The following is a 15,524-nucleotide window of genomic DNA, read 5'->3' on the forward strand; positions in this document are numbered from 1 at the left end:
TTATCAAAGATTCTCAATGCTTGCCGTGTCCTTCACTCCATTCCAAGCCCATCAGTAGCTCAGTGCATGGAAGTAATCAGCTTAATGGTCGCGGCAATGGACATAGTGCCATTTGCGCGCCTACATCTCAGACCGCTGCAACTATGCATGCTAAGTCAATGGAACAGGGATTACTCAGATCTGTCCCCTTTGCTAAATCTGGACCAGGAGACTAGAGATTCTCTTCTCTGGTGGTTGTCACGGGTTCATCTGTCCAAAGGAATGACTTTTCGCAGACCAGATTGGACGATTGTAACAACAGATGCCAGCCTACTAGGCTGGGGAGCAGTCTGGAACTCCCTGAAGGCTTAGGGATTGTGGACTCAGGAGGAGAGACTCCTCCCGATAAACATTCTAGAATTAAGAGCAATATTCAATGCTCTTCTAGCTTGGCCTCAGTTAGCAACACTGAGGTTCATCAGCTTTCAGTCGGACAACATCACGACTGTGGCTTACATCAATCATCAAGGGGGAACCAGGAGTTCCCTAGCGATGTTGGAAGTCTCGAAGATAATTCGCTGGGCAGAGTCTCACTCTTGCCACCTGTCAGCGATCTACATCCCAGGCGTGGAGAACTGGGAGGCGGATTTTCTAAGTCGCCAGACCTTTCATCCGGGGGAGTGGGAACTCCACCCGGAGGTATTTGCTCAACTGATTCGTCGTTGGGGCAAACCGGATCTGGATCTCATGGCATCTTGCCAGAACGCCAAGCTTCCTTGTTACGGATCCAGGTCCAGGGACCCGGGTGCGGTGCTGGTAGATGCACTAGCAGCCCCTTGGGTTTTCAACATAGCTTATGTGTTTCCACCTTTTCCGTTGCTACCTCGACTGATTGCCAGGATCAAACAGGAGAGAGCATCGGTGATTCTGATAGCGCCTGCGTGGCCACGCAGGACCTGGTATGCAGACCTAGTGGACATGTCGTCCTGTCCACCATGGTCTCTACCCCTGAGGCAGGACCTTCTAATTCAGGGTCCTTTCAACCATCCAAACCTAATTTCTCTGAGGCTGACTGCTTGGAAATTGAACGCTTGATTCTATCAAAGCGTGGGTTTTCGGATTCGGTTATTGATACATTAATACAGGCTCGGAAACCTGTTACCAGAAAAATTTACCACAAGATATGGCGTAAATATTTATATTGGTGTGAATCCAAGAGTTACTCATGGAGTAAGGTTAGGATTCCTAGGATATTGTCTTTTCTACAAGAGGGTTTAGAAAAGGACTTATCCGCTAGTTCACTAAAGGGACAGATTTCTGCTCTGTCTATTCTTTTACACAAGCGTCTGGCAGAGAATCCAGACGTCCAGGCTTTTTGTCAGGCTTTGGCTAGGATTAAGCCTGTGTTTAAAACTGTTGCTCCTCCGTGGAGCTTAAACTTGGTTCTTAAAGTTCTTCAGGGTGTTCCGTTTGAACCCCTTCATTCCATTGATATTAAGCTTTTATCTTGGAAAGTTCTGTTTTTGATGGCTATTTCCTCGGCTAGAAGAGTCTCTGAGTTATCTGCCTTACATTGTGATTCTCCTTATCTGATCTTTCATTCAGACAAGGTAGTCCTGCGTACTAAACCTGGGTTTTTACCTAAGGTTGTTTCTAACAGGAATATCAATCAAGAGATTGTTGTTCCATCGTTATGCCCTAATCCTTCTTCAAAGAAGGAACGTCTTTTGCATAATCTAGACGTGGTCCGTGCCCTGAAGTTCTACTTACAGGCAACTAAATATTTTCGACAAACTTCTTCTCTGTTTGTCGTTTACTCTGGACAGAGGAGAGGTCAAAAGGCTTCGGCTACCTCTCTCTCTTTTTGGCTTCGTAGCATAATACGCTTAGCCTATGAGACTGCTGGACAGCAGCCTCCTGAAAAAATTACAGCTCATTCCACTAGAGCTGTGGCTTCCACCTGGGCCTTTAAGAATGAGACCTCTGTTGAACAGATTTGCAAGGCTGCAACTTGGTCTTCATATCATACTTTTTCCAAATTTTACAAATTTGACACTTTTGCTTCTTCGGAGGCTGTTTTTGGGAGAAAGGTTCTACAGGCAGTGGTTCCTTCTGTTTAATGTTCCTGCCTTGTCCCTCCCATCATCCGTGTACTTTAGCTTTGGTATTGGTATCCCATAAGTAATGGATGACCCGTGGACTGAACACACTTAACAAGAGAAAACATAATTTATGCTTACCTGATAAATTTATTTCTCTTGTAGTGTGTTCAGTCCACGGCCCGCCCTGTCTTTTTGAGGCAGGTTCTAAATTTTAAATTATAACTCCAGTCACCACTGCACCCTATAGTTTCTCCTTTCTCGTCTTGTTTCGGTCGAATGACTGGATATGACATGTGAGGGGAGCAGCTATATAGCAGCTCTGCTTGGGTGATCCTCTTGCAACTTCCTCTTGGGAAGGAGAATATATCCCATAAGTAATGGATGACCCGTGGACTGAACACACTACAAGAGAAATAAATTTATCAGGTAAGCATAAATTATGTTTTTTAAACAGTAACTTCTGTCTGTCTCCCCCACGACGAAGTGGAGGTACTTCATCCACTATCTGAAACCTAAGTTGACTTTTGTTGTGGGAAGCTAAGGTAAAGTGATGTGCCACCGTGGCCTTTCCTAATTGCTGCCTTGTGTTGACATATTCTATCCTTGGCCAGTTGTGTGGTTTCACCTACGTACGCCAGCCCATAAGGACATTTAACTACATAAATGACACATTTGGAATTACAAGAAAACCGGCCCCTAATCGGGATCCTTTAACCTGAATGTGGATGAGTGACAGAGTCACCATGTTGCATCGAATGACATAACGCGCAATTCATACATGCAAAACATCCTTTTTTTCATCATCTCCTGGGGTTTCTTCATTGAGCCCAAATCTGCTCGAATTAGATCATCCCTTAAATTTCTATTACGTTTGTATGAAAAGAGTGGAATGTCATTAAATATTCTTCCAACATGATTATCTTCCCTCTATAGATGCCAGTGTTTCAGAATAATACTCTTAAGTTTCTTACTGTGAAGACCATATTGGCATATAAATGGGACTGAGAATTTTTTAGGGTTCGGAGGTTTCTTTCTAAGTAGGCTGCTCCTTTCAATTTCTGCTACCTTGGCCATATTCATATCCAGTATTTCCCTAGGGTATCCTCGTCTGGGAAATTTTTGAATCATCTCATCCAATCTCTTTTGACAGACTATTGGATCATCCACTATCAGTTTAGTATGCAAAAGTTGTCTCAGGGGTAGGTTCTTAATTAATGTAGGTGGGTGAAAACTCTCATAGTGTAGTGTATTGTCCCTATCTGTGTCCTTCGTGAAGCGATCACACCTTAGGCTTTCCCCCTTTACAGTAACTCTGGTGTCTAAAAAGCTAACACCATCTTCACTGAATTCCACTTTGTATTTTAGATGGTCGTTGGACAGATTCAATCGGGAGACGAATTGTAGTAATTCTTCACTACCTCCTGTCCACACGAAAAAAATATTGTCAATGTATCTGTACCAACCCATCACATGGTCTCTATACCCCTGATCCCTATAGACCACTTCCTCCTCAAATCTACCAACAAAGAGGTTGGCATAGGTTGGGGCTACATTTGAGCCCATTGCAGTCCCTTTCTATTGAACATAGAATGTGTCCTCAAAGAGAAAGTAGTTCTCATATAGGATAAATTCAAACAGATCCTGAATGAGTCGCCTCTCATTTGGTGAATACAGCCTATCTTTCTCTAAAAAGTAGAACACACTCTCAATGCCCAAGTGGTGAGGGATAGAGGTATATAGACTTGCACTTCTGTGAAGAGGAGTATGTGAATAAGTTTAGCCCCACTGTGATGTTAATGCTGTTTATTGTTGTCAGTTGAATAAACTATTCTAAGTCTCAAGTGCTGGGATTTTTTTTTTACTATATATTATTAGGGTGGTTAGACTAGACCCTATCCCGGGCACGAGCACATTGTCAGTAGTTAATTTAAGTATAGCAGCGGTTCTGTCACTTTATTTAATATTTATTTTTATATGTTATTCCCCTTTAAAAAAAAGGTTTTGGAGCACATTAACATTTCTCAGTTTTTTCAGTGCATTGGTCTTAGGATCTGCACGCGTTGGGTTAGCACATATAAGCCCTTAGTATTGGGCACTTTTTTTTATACATGTCAGCTTTCAAGTTAAAGCTCGTAAGCCGTCAGGATTGCGTGAGTCAGGTTTTGGCTTGCTTTCCAGTCATGGGATATGGAGTTTGTTTCGGATTAGCGCACCTAGCCTAGTAAGTTTTTTTTAAAGAGCTACTTTTGGATGAGTACGGTTTATTCCACCTTTCTTCAAGAGCTCTTTTTGTGCGGATATAACTTTTCATTTATTTATGCATTTTCTACTTTTGTAGTTTGTAGCAATAATGGAGCTTTAGGATTCTGTCCCTAAATCCTCCTTAGAAGCTGGGTCCTCTGATCACTTTCATACCAGTGTTAAATGTGTTTATTGTAAACAGACTGAAGTATCTCCTCCAGCACATTTATGTAAAACATGGGAATGATTGTTCCTGTTCCATTGTTGGTACAATGGATGGGATTTTATTCAAATCTCTTTATTGTCCCAAAGAAGGAGGGAACTTCCATTTTTGGATCTAAAAGCTCTGAACAAGTTTGTGAGAGTTCCTACTTTCAAAATGGAGACTCTTTGGACTATTCTGCCTTTTGTTCAGCAAGGTCAGTTTATGTTCACAATAGATTTAAAGGAGGCTTACCTTCATGTTCCCATTCACAAAGTACATTATCAGTTTCTGAGGTTTGCATTTCTAGACAGGCACTTTCAGTTTGTTGCTTTACCATTTGGTCTGGCTACAGCTCTGAGAATTTTCATAAAGGTTCTGTGTACCATTCTGTTGGTGATCAGATCTCAATGTATTGTAGTTTTTCCCCTAACTATACACTATCTTGGTTCAAGCTCAATCTTTTAATTTAGCAGAATCTCACACCAACAGACTGCTGCTGTTGCTTCTTCAACAGTATGGTTGGAAGATCAATTTTTCAAAGAGTTATTTGGTTCCTCCGACATAAGGTTCAGTTTTCATGAGACTTTCTTTAACAGATCAGGGAAGGCTGAAGCTGGTTTCAGCCTGGCAAAACCTTCAGTCTTTCTTTTCCCTCAGTTACTCTTTGCATGGAAGTATTAAGTCTCATGATTGCTGTATCGGATTCTATTTTATTTGCTCATTTTCACATGAGGCCTCTCCAGCTTTGCATGCTTTGACAATGGCGCAGGAGTCATACTCCGCTGTCTCAGGAGATCTTTTTGGATCACAGAACAGGTCAGTCATAGGAAACTCCAAAATATTTTTTCATGATTTGGATAGAACATACAATTTCAAACAAATTTACAATTTACTTCTATTATCAAATTTTCTCATTCTCTTATCCATTGCTGAAGGTACATTTGACTATTGGCAAGCTAACTGAACACATCTAGTTAGCCAATCACAAGAGACAAATGTGTGTTAGCACCAATCAGCAGCTAGCTTTGACTAGTGTAGGATATGTTCATATTCTTTTTCAACAAGGGATACCAAGAGAACAAAGCATATTTAAAAATAGAAGTGAAATTAAGTGTCTTAAAATAACATGCTCTATTTGAATCGTGCAAGTTTTTTAATTTTAACTTTCCTATCCCTTTAAGTGCTGAATCAGCTTATTATGCAGTAGACTTCTTTTACTTGACTGTGATCACTACAGATGCTAGACTTTCAGGTAGGGGAGCTGTTTGGGCTCCTCGGGAGGTAAGGTTGCCAATAAATATTTTAGAACTCTGTGCTAGTCTCAGAGCTCCTCAGAATTGGCCTCTGTTGAAAAGGGAGTCTTCACTATTTTCAATCAGACAATGTCTCAGCAGTGGCCTATATCAGTCATCAAGGGCGAACTCGCAGTTCAGGAGTGAAAAACTGGGAAGCAGATTTTCTCAGTCAGTTTCTGCATCCAGGGGAATGGTCTCTCCATCAGAATGTTTTCTTTCAGATTGTGGATCTTTGGGGTCTCACAGATATAGATCTGTTGGCTTCTCAGTCAAACAACAAACTTCCCAGATACTTTGCAAGGTCCATGGATCCTTAGGCGGCATTTGTGGATGTTCTAATAGCTCCTTGGTCCTTTTCAGCTTGCCTATGTGTTTCCTCCTCTGGAGTAATTTCCAAGTTCAGGCAAGAAGATTCATCAGTAATTCTGATTGCTCCAGCTTTGCCCCGCAGGGTTTGGTCTGCAGATCTGATTCAGATTGCCTCTTTCTATGCATCCAGACCTTCTGTGTCAAGTTTTGTTTTTCCATCTGGATCTCAAGTCTCTAAGTTTGATGTCTTGAAGATTCAACTGTTAGTTCTTAGTCATAGAGGTTTTTTTAGATTCTGTGGTTGAAACGTTGCTCCAGGCTCATAAGACTGTGACTTATGAAAATTTATCATAAGGTCTGGAAGGTCTTTATTTCTTGGTGTTTCTTTTTGCTATCTCTTCTGTTAGAAGAGTTTCGGAATTGTCTTCTCTTTCTTGTGATTCTCTTTATCTAATTTTTCATCAGGATAAGGCAGTTTTGAAAAGCAAGTTTGACTTTTGCCGGGATTTTTTTTTTTGTGTTGTAATGCTAAGAATTATCAAAGGTTTCTTTACAATTTGGATGCTGTTAGAGCCTTGAAGTATTATGTGGATGCTACTAAGGATTTCAGACAAACTTCTAGTTTGTCTGTTTCTGGTTCCAAAAAAGGCAGAAAGCTACTGCTGTTTCTTTGGCTTCTTGATTGAAACTTTTGATCCATAAAGCTTATTTGGAGGTAGGAAATCCTCCACCTAAATGGATTAGTGCTCATTCTACCACACCTGTTGCCACTTCTTGGGCTTTCAAGAGTGAGGCATCTGTTGACCAAATTTGCAAGGCAGCTACTTGGTCTTCTTTGCTTACTTTACTAAATTCTACCATTTCAATGTTTTGCTTCTCCTGAGGCAGCCTTTGGTAGAAAAGTCCTTCAATAGTCTCTGTGTCTGTAGGTCACTTTAAGAGCATATTTAAAAAAAACAAAACAAAAAACTTCCAATTTATTTTTTGGATTCTATTTGGCTTTCTCTGTGAAAAAGATATTATTTTTATCCCGCCCTTGTTTTGCATTACTTGTGGAGTCCACAGCTTGAGTATTAGTTTCCAGGAGTAAAGAATCATGCACTCTCACCACCTGTATAAAAGCAAACCTAATTTATGCTTACCTGATAAATTAATTTCTTTCATTGTGGAGAGAGTCCACGAGACTCCACCCTGTTTAATTTCTGGTGATGGTTTATTTTTGTGTAGATCTATTTTCTCTGCTCCTATTATTTCTCTTGTTAGTTTTTCCTACCTCTTTTTCTTGGCTATACCTCTAGTTTACCAGTGAGGTGGGAGGGGTTTTATAGAGTTATTGGGGTTTGGGAATCTTTGCTGCCTCCTGGTGGCAGGAAAGAGTAATTCCCAGGAGTTATGGATTGTGGACTCTCACCACCATTAAAAATATGAATTTATCAGATAAGCATACATTATGTTTCTGGTTATCTATTACATTCTGAATCTTCATGTGATCTTCAGGGCCCTGTTAAGCTGCCTTAGATACATATTCTTTTTCCTGACTTAAGTAATCAGTCGAATAATACAAGTCAAAGAAGACAAAATTGAGCCCAAGCGCCCAGATTAGATCCTCTGGCTTTGCACAAAAGGCCCCCTAACTTGGCCACAGGAGAGAACGAATTTGGAATTGGGTGTGCAAAGCGCCTGAAAGGCTGAGGTGGACACTAAATATTAAAGCTCAATGGCCTGTGAATCGAGATGAACACAGGAGTGTGCTTGCAATTAGAAGGGTGTTTAATGGTACAATCAATAACAGCAATGAATAAAACAATGGTTGACAATAAAATTAAAAGCAATTGACTAAAATGATATAAAAACAATGTTGAATGGTGGCACTGTGAGTGTTAATCATGGATCCATGATGCCTAAATAAATGGCTAGAATGCTGGGATGAGCCGAATAATGGGGTGATATGCGTCTGCAAAAAGAGATAGTTGTCAGGACTCTCTCTCTCTGCTGCCTGTGTTGTTACACCTGAACACTTACCTGCCTGTCAAACTCAGCCCAACCCACATCCTCTACTTAATACTCACACAGGCAAGCTCAGGTGCTTAGTTAATTTGTTTGTATCTAGCAAGCTACTGAGCTCCACAGAATCCTCTGTTTACTTTGTCCTCTTCGGATTCCTGCAACCTGTGATTATTGAATCCTACTCTGCTAAAAAGCTATTGTCATCTCCTCTATTTAGATACCAACTAATCACAAGTATTTTGACTTGATCTGCAAAGGTTTTGCCAAGGATATAATATAGACTGCCTCTGCTTAAGCTGCTGTTTCCAACTTCTCTGTGCAGTTACGAACTTGTCGCAATATTGTCTTTACTTCTTATTTGATACAGAGTTTTGTCTTTAATTATTCAGAAGTTCATTCTTAGCTAAGTTGTTAACAGACTTTGTTATACTTACCTTGCTACACATTTACTGGGAATTATTATGTTATCCGTGACCGGAGTTAAGACACTCCCACATCTTGCCTGTCAGTAAATCTGAACCTCTCATTGGTGCTTCAGTGTTCTGGACTTACCTGCAAGTGAATGTTAACTTCTGCTACTGCTCTCATATAATTTGAAACAAGCTGTCTTTAAGCATCTGTCCTCTTCTTCACTGGGTACTTGTTATAATGCACTTGTAATCCGTAGTCAAAGTTACTACGTGATATTACTGTTAATGTACTTGCGACACATCCTCCTGACATCGTCATCAGTTTAAGCACTTGTTTCTTCAGATGAAAACCACAACAACAATTTGAGTTACTTAATTGCATTTACCTTTATTCCTGCAACAACAAGTGTATATTTGATTGTTGTTGAACTTTATTAAGAATTGAATAACTTCACTTCTCGCATAAAACAGATCTTATGTTAAATATTTATCTAGTGCCAAGTGATACATTTACTTACAATTATTTACAATTCTGCAGTTGAGATCCTTAAAGAGACATACCAGGTCTAATTCACATTAGACCTTACAATAGCTGAAGTCTGAGCGTGTACACAATGGTGTATAAAGCCAGCCGAGGATGCGATGAAGAGGTTGCGGCGGTAAAGAGTTACAGCAGTGCAAATGATTACAGCAGTGTCAAAGCATACAATTGCAAGATACAAAATACAAACGGATTGTAACAAACTATCCCAATGGGCTAACAGAGGGATAAAATTCCAAAGCAAATGTGGAATCTGTGGAAAATTTACAAGTATAAAAAATTCACGTGAAAAAGAAGGAAAAAGTTGTGTTGGTAAAAAGCATGAGTAAAAAATCAAATATATTGCAAGTCTGTGAATTTAAAATGGTAAAAAATAGTGAAAAAATTTCCTGATAGGGAAAAAATGGAGAAGTGACTCCTGGAATGTCAGTGCAATGTTAATCAAAATACAACTGTAATTCCCAAATGTCAATGAAAAATCGACCAACTTGTAGTTGCCATTGGATGGAAACCTGGGTGTTTCTTTAAATCTTCTTGTCCAATTCTTATAAAGTGTCCCTGTGAAAAGAAAATTGATAGTGTGGAGTGTACAAAAAGTGAAATAATAAAGAAATGATGCTTACCAGCTTATAATACATTATGAAAACAATGAATCCAAATATCACATTTTAGATTTTTATATACAATCAAGAAAATACTTACAAAAAGACAAGTGATAAATATATGACTTCCGGTTTTATATATCTGATTTTAGTAGGCGCCTAGATTACGCTACTCAGGCCCAAACAGTATTTAAAGGCACCAGCGATGATACACAAACCAGTCTTAATAAAAGCCTGATTTAGGGCCGAAATGCGTTGACCCAGCTGGTAAGCATCATTTCTTTATTATTTCACTTTTTGTACACTCTACACTATCAACACCCAGGTTTCCATCCAAGAACAACTACAAGTTGGTCGATTTTTCATTGACATTTGGGAATTACAATTGTATTTTGCTTAACATTGCACTGACATTCCAGGAGTCACTTCTCCATTTTTTCCGTATCAGGAAATTTTTCCACTATTTTTTACCATTTTAAATCCACAGACTTGCAATATATTTGATTTTTTACTCACACGTTTTACCAGCACAACTTTTTTCTCCTTTTTCATTTTTTCACGTGAAATTTTCCACAGATTCCACATTTGCTTTTGAATTTTATCCCTCTGTTAGCCCATTGGGATCGTTTACTACACTCCATTTGTATTTTGTATTTGTATGCTTTGACACTGCTGTAATCATTTGCACTGCTGTAACTCTTTGCCGCCGCAACCTCTTCACCGCATCCTCGGCTGGCTTTATACACCATTGTGTACACGCTCAGACTTCAGCTATCTCTTTTTGCAGATGCATATCACCCTATTATTCGGTTCATCCCAGCATTCTAGCCATTTATTTGATTAACACTCACATTGCCACCATTCAACATTGTTTTTATATCATTGTTTTTAGTCAATTGCTTTTAATTTTATTGTCAACCATTGTTTTATTCATTGCTGTTATTGATTGTACCATTAAACACCCTTCTAATTGCAAGCAAACACACTCATGTGTTCATCTCAATTCACATGCCATTGAGCTTTAATATTTAGTCTCCACCTCGGCCTTTCAGGCGCTTTGCACTCCCAATTCCGAATAATACAAGTCACAACTGTATAGATTTTATTTATCTTTCAAGTCACAGTTTCAAACATATGATAGAGATTTCTTGTATAATCATATTGCTAGTTGACCATTTATGCCTGATCTTATCAATACCCATCCAAAAAGTTAACATGTGTTGGAGGTATTCAACCAAGCTTTGGGATTGACCAGAAATACCTTTTTAATGGCCTCCTACTTGTTTCACAAGCTTCCTTAGCGTTAGTGAATATTGGTCATTCAAACTTGTATTCATGTTTTCCTCTGTTGTATTGCTATCTTTGGTGATAGCTAATATCAAGTAAGAACAGGTTTCTTTGATTCTGAAGGTTCCAGCAAGGTCTTGCAGAGCTTGGAATGGGAACTATTTTAAATATTCTCATCCATTGTCCTCTCCCTTTCAGGAATAACTCTTAAATGCCTAGTTTGATGGCCTGACCATTAAAAACGTACTATTGTCATACTGAAGTTTGTATGACAAGGTCCTGAAATCTTAAAGCTAGAATGCATGATCCAGACATTGCTTCCACAAAGTTTTAAAAACTTTTGGTGTGGGATTATAAGAGAGAAAATGTTGGATGTTCAGACTTTCATACAGCTGTTTATAATAATTAATTGCAAAGGGTTTTAAGTCTAACCCTAAAAGGTTCTTTAAGTACATAAAAAGCAAAAAATCTAAGGACAATATACTGTAGGTACATTAAAATGCGTGGAGGGTAGCATGATTAACAGTGACAGGGAGAAGGCTGAGGTACTAAACCAGTTCTTTTCTTCAGCCCATACCATTAACTGGGTTATGTCTAGAGGATATCAGGTAAAAACTGGATAATAGTAAAGTAAATACAACTCCAGATCCAAATGGAGTACACCCAAGGGTGTTAGGGAAACCTAGCACTGTTATAGACAAACCTCTACTCTTAATGTTTCAAGACTCATTATCCTCGGGCATAGTACCCCAGGATTGGCGTAAAGCTCATGTGGTGCCACTCTTTAAAAGGGGAAGCAGGGGTGATCCAGGAAGCTATAGACCAGTTAGTCTGACATCAATAGTGGGGAAGATATTTGAAGGAATTTTACATTGATGAGCATATTCGTGTAAACAAGATTATGAGTTCAAATCAGCATGGTTTTATGAGAAATAGATCATGTCTAACTAATCTAATTAGATTCTATGAGGAAGGAAGTAAAAATATAGATAAAGGGTCATCATTTGATGTGATACACTTATATTTTGCAAAGGGGTTTGCTACAGTACCACATGAGAGATTAATGCACAAAATTAAGGGACTTAGAATAGCTGAAAATGTTAGCTCATGGATAAGTAACTGGATAAAAATATGGAGCAACGAGTAGTAGTGAATGGATCATAATCAGCTTGGACAAAGGTAATTAGTGGAGTCCCCCAGGGATCAGTACTGGGCCCTGTTCTTTTTTAATATTTTTATTAATGACTTGGAGCAAGGATTAAACAGTGACATCTCTATTTTTGCAGGTGATACCAAGTTAAGTAAGTCATTAGGTCAGAGCAGGATGAACTTTCGTTACAAAGGGATCTGCAAAAATTAGAAGTATGGGCAGGTAAATGGAAAGTGAGATTTAATACGGGAAAATGCAAGGTTATACATTTTGGAAGTAAAAATAAGCAGGCAATGTATTATTTAAATGGGACAATACTTAGCCAAACATAGGATGAAAGGGATTTGGGAGTAGTAATAGATAACAAGCTAAAGATGGGTGCACAATGCAGGGCAGCGACTTCAAAAGGCTAATAAGATACTAGCATGTATTAAAAGAGGCATTGATTCAAGGGATGAAAGCATAATTCTGTCACTATATAAATCCCTGGTAAGACCTCACCTTTAGTATGGAGTGCAGTTCTGGGAACCAATTGCAAAAAAAGATATTGCAGAACTAAAAAAAAGTTCAGAGAAGGGCTACAAAGCTAATAAGCTATGAGGAGAGGCTAGCCAAACTGGGTCTGTTTTCTCTCTATAAAAAAAAAGGCGCTTGAGAGGTGATATGATTACTTTATATAAATATATTCAAGGCCCATATACAGAGATGGCAGAAGCTCTGTTTATTCTAAGAAAATTGTTTGTGACAAGAGGTCACAATTTAAGGTTGGATGAAAGGAGATTTAATCTCCTGCAACAGAAACATTTTTTTACTGTAAGAGCAATAAAATTGGAGGTAGTGAATGCCAATACCCTAGATACATTTAAAAATCATTTGGATACATTTATGGCTAGAAACAAAATTCATGGATATGATTGCTTGTATTAAATGGGTCACCTTTTAGCGGGATTAATTTAAGCTCTTCTGGAGCTTTTTATTTTTAGATTTGTATAGGTTGAACTCGATGGACTTCGGTGTTTTTTCAACCTCATCTACTATGGTACTCTTCCTCTGAGTCTTAATCTAGTGGTTATCAAATTCTCTTAAAGAACATATTCTGTTCTGTCCGTCACGTTTTTTCTGGAAGTTAGCCAGATGATCTGATATTTTAGCGTTAGTTTCATTACAGCTAAGTCTGCTATAAAGACATCCAATAACTTCTCCTGGAGTCTTAGTCTGGGTTTTACAGTTCTACAAACCTACCCTTTTGAACTCATGCAAGGATTGTACCGTTAAATGGTCCTCTTCCTATTAGCCTTCCCTTCAGCTAGGAAAGTATCTCATCGTCTGCTCTGCCCTGCAGTTTCGTTTTCCATAATAAGTTCCTGCTACGGAACATTTTCCTTTTTCTAGAAAGCTTTATTTGGATACTATTGATCTTGGAATTCTCCTGCCAGTTCCAAGGTTTGGTGTATTTTGTGGGAAGACAAAGGTCCCTGCACTTAAGACCCATTAATGGATGAAGAAGAGTCACTACTTAAATGATGACTTTCTGGATATCATGAGGTCACCCATAAAATAGCAACTTCTTCATATTACGTTTAAAGGGAATGCATACTGAAGAAGAAATCTTTACACACAACACTAAAGAAAAGTAAAGTGAGGTCTCCTATATGTTTCTCTGCATCTTAGAGGATTATTTGGCTCTAAGCAGAAAAGCAGGAATGCACTCTGAATACAATATATGGGGCTGGGGGTAAGAAATCTGATTGGCCACCAGCCTGCATAAAAAAGCAAAGAGCATACACTCGCACGCAAGAAGAAATTGAAATATACTTTTATCATATTTTACTGTTTGCATACAAGCTGCATTAGCTCTGCCACAACATTTTAAATACATTAAAGATTTTGCAATCTTTAATGGACTACATTGATATAACTGCACAAAATATGTATGCATACTCTATATCTGTATATATGTTTGGGTGTATTTGTGTGTGTTTATTTTTGTGCCCCTTTTTCTCAAAATAGTATAGCAAACAGTCATGAGCCAATTACCATGCTCCCTTATTTTCTAAGTTTTGTTATTACCATGTATTCCTTTTTTGTTTTTTGTCTTTTTTTCCTTATTTTATAACATCCTATATTCTCTCTTTTAGGGCCGGGAGAATAGACTGATCAGTCACTTGCAGTTCCTGAGCTGGCCAGATTTTGGAGTTCCCAACTCTGCAGCAGCTCTAATCCATTTTCGGGGAGTAGTGAAGGAAGAGCAGATGAAAGCTGTACAGGAACTGGGGAATTCCTGGAGAGATCCTCCTGGCGGACCACCAATTGTAGTGCATTGCAGTGCTGGCATTGGCAGGACAGGTAACTGACCACAAAAATAAGGGGGTGAAATGGGCACAAGTGATTGACCTAGATGACAGAATTTTCTGACAGTGTTAAAGGCACATTCCAATGCTTATACATGTTTACTTCCCAGGTACTTTCTGTACCCTGGATATATGCCTGTCCCAGCTGGAAGATGTAAGCTCTGTGAACATCAAGCAGACCGTACAGAAAATGCGCAAGCAGAGAGCTTTCAGCATCCAGACTCCTGAGCAGTACTATTTCTGTCACTCTGCCATCTTGGAACATACCAGATGACATCCATTGCGACCTCCTGTTTAAAGGGACCAAGGGACAAAATCAGGAGGCTGCATTGAACCTTTAATTTTATAGATCTTGCCAAGCTTGATAGTAACTTACATTCTAAACTCTTAATGATTCAATTATACAGCAGTAACAATAAGCTATGTACATACTCTGCACAAATACCGACCAATGGCCCACCCCATATAGCTGTCATTGCAAACATCTACACTCCAACTATTACAGAAAGTCACAAAGTCTACCCAATTTATTTAATCATAAACGTCTTAAAAGGACATGAAAATTATCGGGGGGGGGTGTTTCCAGCACCAATCACCATCAAGCATCATGTATATACGCACTCCCGTAGGCTTGTATGTCTTAAAGGGACCGTAAAGTCCAAATTAAACCTTCATGATTCAGAATGGGCATGTAATTATAAACAACTTTCCAATTACTTTTATCATCAAATTTGCTTATTTGTATTTTTTTTTATTTATTTTTTGTTAAAGGCTAAACCTAGGTAGGCTCATAGGCTGATTTTTAAGACTCTGCAGTCCACCTCCTATCTCACTGTCTGGCTGTGAATATCTAATGTACTATTTGTTTTTGTGTGCCATATAGATAACATTGTGCTCACTCCCATGGAGTTTTTTTAAGAGTCAGCATTAATTGCCTGAAATGCAAGTCTCTCAAAAGAACTGAGATAAGGTGATAGTCTGCAGAAGCTTAGCTACAAGGTAATCATAGAGGTAAAACGCTATATTAATATAACAGTGTTGGTTA

General features: G+C 38.8%; 1 protein-coding gene across 1 annotated transcript in view; it reads left to right on the forward strand.

Moving 5' to 3' along the window:
* PTPN9 (protein tyrosine phosphatase non-receptor type 9) overlaps positions 1-15,194 on the forward strand; it is a 190,140-nt gene extending 174,946 nt beyond the window's left edge. The window contains exons 12-13 of the mRNA XM_053717345.1: positions 14,267-14,474; positions 14,590-15,194. Coding sequence (XP_053573320.1) covers positions 14,267-14,474; positions 14,590-14,753 — 372 coding nt within the window. The 3' untranslated portion in view covers positions 14,754-15,194. The remainder of the gene's footprint in view (positions 1-14,266; positions 14,475-14,589) is intronic.
* The last annotated feature ends 330 nt before the right edge of the window (positions 15,195-15,524 follow it).

This window comes from Bombina bombina, chromosome 6 (genome assembly GCF_027579735.1).
Source record: "Bombina bombina isolate aBomBom1 chromosome 6, aBomBom1.pri, whole genome shotgun sequence".
NCBI lineage: Eukaryota > Metazoa > Chordata > Amphibia > Anura > Bombinatoridae > Bombina > Bombina bombina.